The sequence below is a fragment of the Podarcis pityusensis genome, assembly GCF_964106645.2.
Source record: "Podarcis pityusensis genome assembly, chromosome: Z".
Taxonomy (NCBI): Eukaryota; Metazoa; Chordata; class Lepidosauria; order Squamata; family Lacertidae; genus Podarcis; species Podarcis pityusensis.
Genome location: NC_138044.1, coordinates 14,809,273 through 14,822,032, shown reverse-complemented (window position 1 = coordinate 14,822,032; position 12,760 = coordinate 14,809,273). Strand labels below are relative to the sequence as shown.

Here is a 12,760-nt window from a genome sequence, read left to right as displayed (position 1 = left end):
TTGAACTTGGGACCTTCTGCAGGTAATAATGTGGGTTAAACCACAGAGCCTACGACTTGCTGATCAGAAGGTCGGCAGTTTGAATCCCTGCGACGGGGTGAGCTCCCGTTGCTCAGTCCCTGCTCCTGCCAACCTAGCAGTTTGAAAGACATCAAAGTGCAAGTAGATAAATAGGTACCGCTCCGGCGGGAAGGTAAACGGTATTTCCGTGTGCTGCTCTGGTTCGCCAGAAGCGGCTTAGTCATGCTGGCCACATGACCCGGAAGCTGTACGTCGGCTCCCTCGGCCAATAAAGCAAGATGAGCGCCACAACCCCAGAGTCGGCCATGACTGGACCTAATGGTCAGGGTCCTTACCACTGAGCTATAGCGTATAAGAACATGACAGGTCTGCTGGACCACACCAGTGGCCCATCTACTCCAGCATCCTGTTCTCACAATGACCGAACAGATGTCTTGCCAGGAAACTGGCAAGCAGGACCCAAGTGTAAGAGCACCCCCCCCCGCTTGTGATTTCCAGCAACTGGTGTTCAAAAGCACTACTACCTCCAACCACCATGATTAGTAGCCATCAATAGCCTTCCCCTAAGTGGCATGCCCTAACTCTGCAAAAGGTCAGGCTGCAGAACTGCTGCTCTTTCTTATCTCCAGAAGGATATTGGTTCAGGATATAAAACCTAGCATAAACAGCCTTTGAAGATGGTTCTGCAATCTGGGATTGTGTCTGCATATTTCACAATTCCCTGCACATGGGATTCCATGCTTGTTTCCCTTGAAGTTTCACCTGCGAGAGGTCAGCCCATCTCAGACAGGGGGATCAGTTTCTTGATGTGAACAGCCTTCTAATCCTGTCCCACTTTGTGAATTACAATTAATTTTTATTTCAGTCTTTCCCCCGCCTCCTGCTGTGCTGGAGGCATGTTTATTTAATCTTCCCTTGGGAAGAGAAAGGGGGGGGGGGAAGAAACTTAAATTAGGATGGGGCTTCAGAAAAGGAATGGATGGAAGCAATTAGTAATATTATTTCTCCTTGACTTAATCTGCATAACATTACATCAGAATAAATAAATTGGTGCACCATTCTGGAGAAGGGGTATTTGCAAGTGAGGCTTGTTAATGGAAAGAGATGGGGTGGAGGGGTGGGGTTAGAGTCCCAATGCATAAAATACCCCCCCCCCCCATTATATCATTACCCTTATTTCCTCTTATGAGTCCATGGCCTTTAATGATTTATTTATTCTGCCTGTAATGTCTTAGAGGGCGCAGTGTGCATCAAAAGCCAGTAAGACGCTAAGAACCACCTGACTGGATCAGACCACGCAGTAGTGTCATCTGGGCCACAATCACACCATACCATTAAAGCCTGTGGTACCACTTTAAACTCTCATGGTCCAAATGAATCCTGGGTCCAGGAATCTGGTGCTGAGAGCCATTAGAAAAACCTTCTTCCCCTCCCAGAGCTGCAATTAATTTCCAGAGTTCCCTGGGATTGATCACTAAGCCACTCTGATCGTTACAGATTTCACCTCTTCGTCTTTGGTCTCCCAATCTAATAATATGTTACACATCTTTTTTAAAAGCTTAGTGTTTTCATCTACAATTTCTTTTTGGAATCTAGATACCGTGTAACTAAACCCCTTTTTATTTATTTTTATTATGCTCAAGTGGGCACAAGGTTTAGGACATAACATACAAATGGAGGACTGGGAGAAATTATGGAGAGTGAATCTGAAATTTACTGATTGTACTTTGTTAAAAGAGAATTATATGAAAATGATGTACCGATCGTATATTACACCTTTGAAAATGGCTAAAATGTATAAAACCGGTACCAATAAGTGTTGGAAGTGTAAAGAAATGGAAGGCACCTTTTTTCATTCATGGTGGAATTGTAAAATAATTAAAAATTACTGGGAAATGATATATAATGAAATGAAAAAAAATGTTTAAGATAACTTTTGTTAAGAATCCATAAGCTTTTTCGTTAGGTATTTTAGGTCAAGATTTGCCAAAAGTGAAACAAAAATTCTTTATGTATACTACAACTGTGGCAAGGATGTTATTAGCACAAAGATGGAAAAGCGATAAAGTATGAACTAAAGAAGAATGGCAAGAGAAACTTATGGAATATGCCGAAATGGCAAAACTAACTGAAAGACTCTGAAATAAGGAAAACAGGGATTTTTAAAAAGATTGGGAACCATTTACAGCATATTTACAGAAACAAGGCAAAGAATTGGACATACTATCAGGCTTTGAATATACACTGACAATTAACAAAATAAATATAGTAATTATAAATATGACGTTAATATGAGTACAGAACAATAAGAATAGGATTTAAATATACCAAAAAGTTGAGAAAAAAGTAGAATAAGCAGGAAAAGATATTATATTAAAATAAACCAGAAGTTGAGGGAAGTCGCACGGAGGAAGGGAGAAACTGGGGAATGATTTTATTGTTATATAATGTGATATTTTGATGTTTATAAATGTAAAACCCTATAAAAAAAATCATTAAGCCACTCTGGGAATTGTAGCTCTGGGAGGGATATAGGAGTCCCCTAAGAACTGCCAGCACCCTTCACAAACCACAGTTCCCAGAATTCTTTGGGGGAACTGAGCACCAGATGTATGGTATGAATATGGCATACCTCTTTGACTTGAACATCGGGCTAGTGTTGTGGTGCAGGAGTGCAGAACTTTTGCCCTCCGGATATTGGTGGATTACAAATGTTTCCATTTCCATTTCATACTGATTATCGATGACTATGAGCCGCAGTGGCTATGACAGTGACTCCTCCATTGCACTGCCAGAGGCCGCATGCCTCTGAATTCGCTGAGATTCACAAGTGGAGAGTGTTATGTATTGAAGTTCTCACCCTGGCCACCAGGAGTATCGTGTAGATACTCAGGTCCACGTCAGTTATTTTAGGCGGGAAACCCTGGGTTGTTGTTGCTACAATGTTGACAGCCGGCTGCCTATAAAAGCAGGCTGGCTGAGCTGTTTACTGTTCAGTTCTGTTCTGGCTTGTGAATAAACAAGAGCTGTTTGAAGAATCGCTGTGTCGTCTGATATGTTCACCCACAACTTAACAAAGAGAGTGCTAGAGTGCCAGGGCTGGCCAAATACATTTTGCAGCCCGAGGCAAACCATAAAATGGCGCCCCCTTGCCCTGCCTTTCTCACTTTTACCAAAAACAAACATTTGACTACCTGGGAGCTGAAGAGGCGCTTTTTGAGCTCTTTCCATCAACCTGCAGCCTGGGACGTTTGGGCAGATGGAGATGCTCGGCACCGCCCACAGATGTGGCTACTTCAAGGCTCCCCTCCAACTGCCCATGGTGTTTGAAAAAGAACAGCACTGTCTCCTCCCGCCCCCTAATAATAAATAAATAAATAAATAAAGAGGACAGTTTGACTTCCCAATTCTGATTAAAAATACCCCCATTGCAAACCCATCACATCTGCCAACCACCTCCCACAGGCCCCCAGTCAAGGATGCAGCCCTGGGAGCATGAGGCAGGGTCAGCCTGAGCAAAAAGTAAAAACATGTATAGGATTGCAGCCTAAAGATTTTCTAGGAATTAGTTTAGCATAGGCCTCTGTTGCTTGGCCCTGAACATCAACCTCCTTATAAGGAAAGCAAGCTGATTTCCAGGCTGATTATGCAGCTGCTAATTCCCCTACCCAAGGACACTTTTTAATGCTAGGCAAAAAGAAAAAAGCAATCAACACAACAGCCAAAAGGGAGATCCTGCAAGAGATTACCGCCTCTTAGAATTGTAGAGTTTGAATGAATCCAAAGGTCATCTATTCCAGCCCCCTGCACTGCAAGAACCACAGCTATGATTTGTAGATTTACTGCAGCATGCAATTTATGGCTATAATCCTTGGATGTGTGCCTTGTAATTAATACTATCATTTTATTATCCCAGAGGGTAGCAGTGTTGTGCTATAGCAGAAAACAACCGTGCAAAAGTCCCACGATGACACATTAAAGACTTCACAAATTTATACTGTAATATTTATTGATAAAATTTCAAATCACTAAAGGGAATCAATGTATGTATTTTAAGGGTGCAGAGCAAGGTCCATTGAGCTCATTTGCATCTACTTCAGAGTAAGAGCAGTTTCCTTTATTTTCATGGAATCCTGAAAGTCCTTACCTGGGAGTAAATGTCACTGAATTTAGAAGGGGTTGGTTCAAAGTTGGCATAGTTAGGTATGAACTGCCCCTCTCGCTGCTGCATCTCTCTTCCCTGAGAGAGGGAAATGTCAAGGCTGTGAAAGAGATGCAGCAAGAGAGAGAGAGAGGTGGATTACAGAAAAGGCCCTGAAACCTGTCAGGCACCTCTCTCAAGGTTGTGGCCTTGGTACCTCATCAGTGCGTCAGGTGTGTAATGTGCTGATTGGCCACAGTAGTAACAGTGATGCAACAGGACTCTTCTTATGTTCTTATCCCACAGCAGGGGTAGGCACACTAAGGCCCGGGACCTGGATGCAGCCCAATCACCTTCTCAATCCAGCCCACGGACGGTCCGGGAATCAGCGTGTTTTTACGTGAGTAGAATGCATCCTTTTATTTAAAATGCACCTCTGGGTTCTTTGTGGGGCCTGCCTGGTGTTTTTACATGAGCAGAATGTGTGCTTTTATTTAAAATGCATCTCTGGGTTATTTGTGGGCATAGGAATTCGTTCATTTATTTATTTTTTCAAAATACAGTCCGGCCCACCACATGGTCTGAGGGACGGTGGACCAGCCCAAGGCTGAAAAAGGTTGCTGACCCCTGTCCTAGAGGATCATGTGTAACATGAGAGAATCCTACCTCTTCTAGGTTATGGGGGGCATTGAAGGTGATGTGTCTGAGGACTGAGGGCCACAATCAATCAATAATAAATCAATGGAGACATTGCACACACTTTTGTAAATCAAGAAAATCTTTAATAAAATAATAATACAGTGGTACCTCGGGTTACATATGCTTCAGGTTACATACGCTTCAGGTTACAAACTCTGCTAACCCAGAAATAGTGCTTCAGGTTAAGAACTTTGCTTCAGGATGAGAACAGAAATTGTGCTCCGGCGGCACGGCAGCAGCAGGAGGCCCCATTAGCTAAAGTGGTGCTTCAGGTTAAGAACAGTTTCAGGTTAAGTACGGACCTCTGGAACGAATTAAGTACTTAACCCAAGGTACCACTGTAATAACAACAATAATATGAGAAATGTGAAATTTTACGTTCTGTCAGTAGATGGCAGTAGCGACAGCTACTTGATTAAAAACAAAACAAAAAAACCTTAGGTTGTGTTGTATGCATTACCTGTGCCTATCTCTGGTGTTTCAAGCTCAGTCCGCATGACATTAGTCACAATCCATATGCATCCAGCAATTCCTTCAGAAATACTGTTGTTTTATGCATTTCCCCCACGAACCCACCTTCCATCTGATTTGAAAACCTGAGCCATGCTTAAGTTGAGGTGCGTAAGTTTCAAACACCCATTGTACATGCCCAGATGACAGCATTGTTGAATAAAATAAATAAAATTCATTATTATTATTATAAGAATTTGGGGAATGGAGGGGTCGCAGGTGTATGGAAAGGATCAGGTAATGTGTATTGGGTGAAGACATCTCCACCCCCCCTGTGTCAAAGCATAGCCCTCAGGGCCTTTTTTTGGTAACCCTTGGCAACATTTGATGTCCTCCACCAGCCCTCCCAGCCCTTGTGCTGCCTTCCCAAAGCCAGGTAAGCGAGGCACTGGGCTTTGGGAAGGAGATGGAAGGGCTCTAGGACCCTGCCAGAACTTAATGTCTCATTCCCAAAGCGACAAGGCAGCCTGCAAGTTCCCTGTCAAAGTACTCTTGCAGCCCACTTGCTATGAAAAGTTGGACCACCCTGTTCTAGAGCAAAGCAGCAGCTCTATCTTTTCAAGGCCCTGGGAGTGGGATTTAGGAGTTTGTGGGAGCACCATTTGGAAGGGCTTTTCTTTGGCCTTCCTATATGTGTGGTTTTGTTCTTTTAAAATTGTTGCACTTGATGATCAGTCTATTAGGCCATTTTATTGTACAGTGGTACCTTGGGTTAGAAGAGACTCTGGTGGCGCTGTGGGTTAAACGACAGAGCCTAGGACTTGCCAATCAGAAGGTCGGCGGTTCGAATCCCCGTGACGGAGTGAACTCCTGTCGCTCGGTCCCTGCTCCTGCCAACCTAGCAGTTCGAAAGCATGTCAAAGTGCAAGTAGATAAATAGGTAAACAGTGTTTCCGTGCGCTGCTTTGATTCTCCAGAAGCGGCTTAGTCATGCCGGCCACATGACCTGGAAGCTGTACGCCGGCTCCTTTGGCCAATAAAGCGAGATGAGCGCCGCAAACCCAGAGTCGGTCACGACTGGACCTAATGGTCAGGGGTCCCTTTACCTTTACCTTGGGTTAAGTACTTAATTCGTTCCGGAGGTCCATTCTTAACCTGAAACTTCTTAACCTGAAGCACCACTTTAGCTAATGGTGCTTCCCGCTGCTGCCGCGCCACCAGAGCATGATTTCTGTTCTCATCCTGAAGCAAAGTTTTTAACCCGAGGTAATATTTCTGCGTTAGCGGAGTCTGTAACCTGAAGCGAATGTAACCTGAAGCGTATGTAACTTGAGGTACCACTGTACTCCATTCTGTATTTTGTTGTTTTAATATGTAGTTCACTGCTTTGGGGGACTTGTGGGGTGTTGAAAAGCAATATATGAATAAATTATTGTAGTGGTAGTAGTAGGTAGTAGTAGTAGTAGTAGTAGTAGTAAATACTATGTATTTTGGAAAGTTGTTTATTTGTCTGATGGCTATGCATGCAAACACCTCTTGAAAGATCGCAAGCAAATTTGCACATTGGTCCTTGACATTGAGGAGCGGCTTTAAGTCTATATTTGGGTACAATTGGACATTAGAGTGTTTCCCATTTAGAGGGTTCAAAGCACCTGACCCATCCCTCTTTCATAATACCAGAACTTGTGAATATTCAATGAAACTGAATGTTAGACAGATAGCCATGACTATGTTCTGCTTCCAATCTTCTGAATATCATTGCTGGAAACCACAGGAGGGAAGAGTGCTGTTGTCCTACTTGCAAGTTTCCTGCAGGTGCCTGGCTGGCGCCACTGTGAGAACAGGATTCTGGACTAGATGGGGCCATTGGCCTACTGAGGCAGAGCTCTTATTATGTTCTTCTTATTTCAGTAACCTAACAGCTTTGCAAGGCAGGGCGGTATTATTATAATTCCCCACATTGCTAGTTATGGGGTGGGGGTCTGAGGAAATGGATGGATTTCGTAAAGCCACCCAATAAATTCATCATGACTGACATGAGTTTAACATAATGCCCTAAGTGAAAAAATAGCAGCACTACTTTTCCTTCACAAAGCCCAGCATGTTTTTCAGTTGTGTATGTTTGGGCAAATTATATTTTCCTTTGCCATTTCTAGAAAATCAGTATCTTGAAAGAACACTCTACCAAATAAAAAATAAAAAGTCACTAACCGTCTGTGAAAGGGTGTCACTTCTGGGACTTGAGCAACACAATATTCTCTTCAAGGTCATGAAGCCTGGGAGGTTTTGATAAGCAAATGCTGTGGAGGGGTTTAGTTCCTCATTGGCTGCCTGGTTCACCACCAGATTTTGACATGAGTATAATCAGATTGAAAAATCAGGGAGGAGAATGAGGTAAAGTGAAGAAGGGGAAGAAAGAGGGAGATGTGTCTAACTTCAGCTGCTACAAGACTGTGGAAAAGTCATAGAGAAGGAAACTTCACTGTGAGGATCGTCCCTGAGGAAAAAAACAAGTCTACTTTCAGCAATTCTGCAATAACAGGTAATTTCCACCCTTCACTAATAATAATAATAATAATATTTTTTTAAAGGATTGTATCCAAAGTTTTACAAGTAGCCCCCTGAAATTAATGGGCCTAAGTCATGTCCATATTTTTCAGAGGATCTACTCTAAGTAGGACCAACACTGAGTAGGACCTACAGTTCACTTCTAAGAGCTAGGTTAAAGCTTGTATTGATGTAATAGAAACCAAATCTTCTGAAAAACTGTGCTGGAAGAGGGTTGCAGATAGAAGTTACTATATGGTGGGGGTTTTTAAGTTATGGGTGAGAGCTAATGTTGGTCATACTCCAATGGGGAGTAGACCCCATTGAAATCTATGGAATTAAGTAACTTGCAGCATAATCTTAACCATGTCTTCTTAGTAAAAAAGCCCCACTGAGTAGGGCCATGCGGGACTTCCCTTGCATTGGATTCAGAAGCTGCAATTACTGCAGAAAGCCGCAGCGCCGAGACCCTCTCAGCATACAACACCTCTGCTCAGAGACCGGCACTGGTTGCCAGTTTGATACCAGTCCAAGTTCAAGGTGTTGCCATTAAGTATATAAAACTCAGAACAACTTGGAACCAGTTTACCTGCAAAATGACTTTACCCCATATATGCCCACTCAACCGCTTCGATCTGCAGAACTGGCCCATAATACTCATTCCACACTTGTAGGAATTCAATACTTTTGTGTGGCTGCACCACACTTTGGAACACCCTGCCAGCTGACCTCAGGTAGGTGCCCTCAGTGTACTCTGGAAAGAACCTGCATTAAAACATTTTTGTTTGGGAAAGCCTATTCAGACATGTAGAAAGCTGACATGTATCTTAATCTAGGTGGTTTTGTTTTTAAGCTTAACCTGTTTTTAACATGATCTCTTTTTTTACTGGTAATTATATTATTTTATTCTTTTTCTAAACTGCTTTGAGATTTTATTACAACCAAGAGGTGTGTAAATCTTGTGACATTAAATAAATACCAAATTCAATGAGGCTGACTCCCAGGTAAGTGGGGTTACTCTACAATTCTATGATTCTATAATTCTACACTGGGTTAAATCTACCTTCAATCCTACTCAAGAGGAGACCTATTGACATTAATGAGCACAACTAACTTAGGTAACTCTGAGGAGGACTTCGTAGGTTCCAAGCCATAGATTTCAATGGGTCCGCCCTGTGTACAGAATTGGTGTAGTATAGAGTTTCAGACTAGAACCTGGGAGAGACCAGGGTTCAAATCCCGACTTAGACATTAAGCTCAATAGGTGTGACCTTGGGTCGGTCACTGCCTCCCAGCCTAACCTACCTCACAGGGTTGTTGTGGGGGTTAAATTAAGAGTGGGAGAAGAACTGTGTAGGCTACCTTGAGCAAATTGGAGAAAAGGTGTGAAATAAATGCAATAAATTTAGTTGGGACTTTACCCAACTGTCCCAAGATGTTCCTGGCCAGGGTTAAGCCTTGTTAGCACAGGAGAAATAAGGTTGATCCTTCATTTAAATAAATAACCTAATATCCCTGAGTTTTACTGCTTGGGAAAAACCATGAAATAACAAAAGAATTAATGGAAAGCATTGCAAGGAGTTGGACTTGATGTCCCCTTGGTCTATTCCAACTCTACAATTCTATGATTTTAAAAGCCATATTACGGAATTATTGGGAAACAATGCTGGACTGCTAGGATGGTACTGGGAAGCACAATCCCTTCTTACAGTGTCAGGAAAGCAGGTAAAGAATTGCAACCCTGACCTACTGTAAAGAAATTTGGAAGAGAATTAAGGCTGCACTCCTTTAGTCAACAGCTGTGAATAATCCCCACTGAACAGTTTTCAGTCAGAGGATTTCAGTGCAAAAGGAAAAGGTCCTCTCTCTGCTCATTTTATATTGGTTATAAATTCTATTTTCAGTTGTTGTTTTGTGCATACTGCTTTTAAAACCATTTTACTTTTAAATATTTTTTTAAAAACTTTTTTATGATGTGACTGTGTAAATAGCCTTGAGACATAGGTGTGAAAGGCAATCTAATAATAATAATAATAATAATAATAATAATAGGTCTCAAACTTTTTTATCTGGGCCGTAATTTCATAATAAATATTTGTTCATAACACACCTTTTTTTTAACTGATAAGAAATAAATAGGAAAGCAAAAATAAACAACAACTGATTTATAACGAAGAAATAGCTATCCATATTCTGCAAATAAAAAAGTTATGTTGAAACTATACTATACTACACTGAAATGTTTAGATGTTTCTTTGATGCTTCTTGAATCTTCCCAGCACACTTGCTCTCCTCTCCTGCCAAGCAGGACTTAGCAACACTAAATTTTGTTGCTTATCATACCATAGATGACCTCCTGTCACCGATAAATTCTCAATTATGTGCTATGATGTTGTAGTATCTTTTCTCTCTCAAAAAACCACACTTGCCCACAATCTGTGCTTCTTGTCTTTCTCACACTTTGGGTGGGGGACAGCCAGAATTGTGAGTTGCTAGGCCAATTGCTAGAGAGGATGAGAAGGTGCCTTTGAGTACCATTGTCTCAGCCTAACCTACCTGACCGGGTTGTTGAGAGGATATAATGGAAGAAGGAGTTGGGGGAAGAAACAACCATGTATGCCACATTGAGATCCTTGGATGAAAGATGAGCTATAAATATAATAAGTACAGTAGTACCTCAGGTTACATACGCTTCAGGTTACATACGCTTTAGGTTACAGACTCTGCTAGCCCAGAAATAGTACCTCGGGTTAAGAACTTTGCTTCAGGATGAGAACAGAAATCGTGCTCTGGCGGCATGGTGGCAACAGGAGGCCCCATTAGCTAAAGTGGTGCTTCAGGTTAAGAACAGTTTCAGGTTAAAACAGACCTCCAGAATGAATTAAGTACTTAACCCGAGGTACCACTGTATTTTTTTTTTAAAAAGCCAACAAAAATTAACCAGATGGGGCTGTTTCAAAATGTTGTATCCAATGTCAATTCCACTCAGAGTAGACCTATGGAAATCAATGGACATGACTGATTTAGGTCTATTCATTCCAGTGGGTCTACTCTGAGTAGAATGCATATTCACACCATACATTGCCAAATTAAGCAGTCATGGCTTCTGGGAGCTGGAGTTTGTTAACTTTCTAAGACTTGCTAGGAGACCCCATTTCCTGTCCCAGAGCTACCGTTCCCAACCCCTCTTCCTAGGAAATTATGGAAATTTTATGTCTGAGGGGGGAATACAACTCTCAGCACCCTTAACAAACTGCAGCTTCCAGCATTTTGGGGGAGAAGCCACGAGTGTCTGAACTGGCGTAAAAGTGCTTTCAATATATAATGTGAACGATGTCTAAGTTGGCTACAATCCATATTGAGTCGAGGGCAGTCAAAATATCTTTACAGTTAAACAGACCTGGGAGACAGGAGTGGTGGGAGCAGAGAGAATCTTGAGAGCCTGGATTGAGTACATATTTCCCAAGGCAAAATATAACATTTGTTTGTACGGTTACTGAACGGAGCAACTGGAGGAGAAAATGCAAACAACCATGCAAATGAGAGACTACTTGATTGCCTTCCAGTATGTTACCTTGAGGTTCTTCCATGGATTATGTTACTTATCACAAGGCAGCTGGGTTTAGCGGGGGGAGAAGAGATTTGCTTGTGCATATTTTATGAGGTATGTGGGAAATAAGAGCTATGCAGTGTCCAGGGAGGACATTTGGAACTCCAGAAAAGAGGGCACAGATTTGTATAAACTTTGCATATGGCTAATGTTTATGTACGGATGCAAAATTAGGAATAATTCCTGAAGTTTTCAATAGACAATAATCTCTTGTGCCTAAATTTGTGGCTCATGTACTGTTATTTGGCTCTTTGCACAGAGATTCCTGTAAAGAATTAATCACTCCCTTAGTAGTAAGTCTCAATCAGGGCATAATTCTGTGACCTTTCTCAAAAAGGATGTTGCAGATTTGGAAAAGGTTCAGGAAGGGCACACCTCTGTGAGGAAATATTGCAGCGACTGGGACTCTCTGGTTTGGAAAAAAGGCGAGTAACAGGTGACAGGATGAAAGTTTATAAAAATATGTATGGCAAGGAGAAAGTGGACAGAGAAAAGTTTTTCTCCCTCTCTCATAAAACTAGGAATGCAGGGACATCCAAAAAAGCTGAATGTTGGCGGATTCAGAACGGATAAGATAAAGTCCTTCTTCATGCAGTGCGTAGTTAGACTATAGAACCTTCTCCCACAGAAGGCAGAGAAGAGCGTTCATTTGGATGGCTGCCCTGTGGAGCAACCTCCGATCAGATGTCAAGGAAATAAGCAACTATCCTACTTTTAAAAGACATCTGAAGGCAGCCCTGTTTAGGGAAGTTTTAAATGTTTAATGCGGTATTGTTTTTTTAAATATTTGATTGGGAGCTGCCCAGAGTGGCAAGGGAAACCTAGCCGGATGGGCGAGGTATAAATAATAAATTATTATTGTTATTATTGTTGTTATTGCTGTTGTTGTTAAACGAGCATCAGACTAGCCACAGTGTCTATGCTCTACTGCCTCTGTCAGAGCCATCATGCCTCTGAATAAAAGTTACTTGGAATCAATCGCAGGAGAGGAAAGTGCTATTGCACACATGTTCACATTGCAGGCTTGTATTGTCCCCAGGCTAGTTCTTTTTCCCAGGGTTGGTTTTTCATGAGTTCAGGTTGAGCAGATGGGAGGTAACATTAGTAGTAGTAGTAGTAGTAGCAGCAGCAGCAGCAAATAAAATTTGCATAACATTATGGAATGCATCAGGGGCTACTCTGTCACCCATGGCAGTTTATCCACACATGTGGTTTTAATTATGATCAGTGCTTTTTTCTGGGGGGGACACAGGGGTACGCATACCCCTAAGCATTTTGTGAATCTTAGTTTG

General features: G+C 42.0%; 1 protein-coding gene across 3 annotated transcripts in view; it reads left to right on the top strand.

Annotated features, from left to right (window-relative positions):
- Positions 1-12,760, top strand: part of GFI1B (growth factor independent 1B transcriptional repressor) — a 29,173-nt gene that overhangs the window by 8,781 nt on the left and 7,632 nt on the right. The window contains exons 2-3 of one of the 3 annotated variants that reach the window (XM_080990657.1): positions 4,469-4,562; positions 7,658-7,853. In XM_080990657.1, the coding sequence (XP_080846783.1) occupies positions 7,736-7,853 (118 nt within the window). In that variant the 5' untranslated portion in view covers positions 4,469-4,562; positions 7,658-7,735. Of the gene's footprint in view, positions 1-4,468; positions 4,563-7,078; positions 7,854-12,760 lie in introns of those variants that run through there. The other 2 variants (XM_080990656.1, XM_080990658.1) reach the window with 2 other exon arrangements.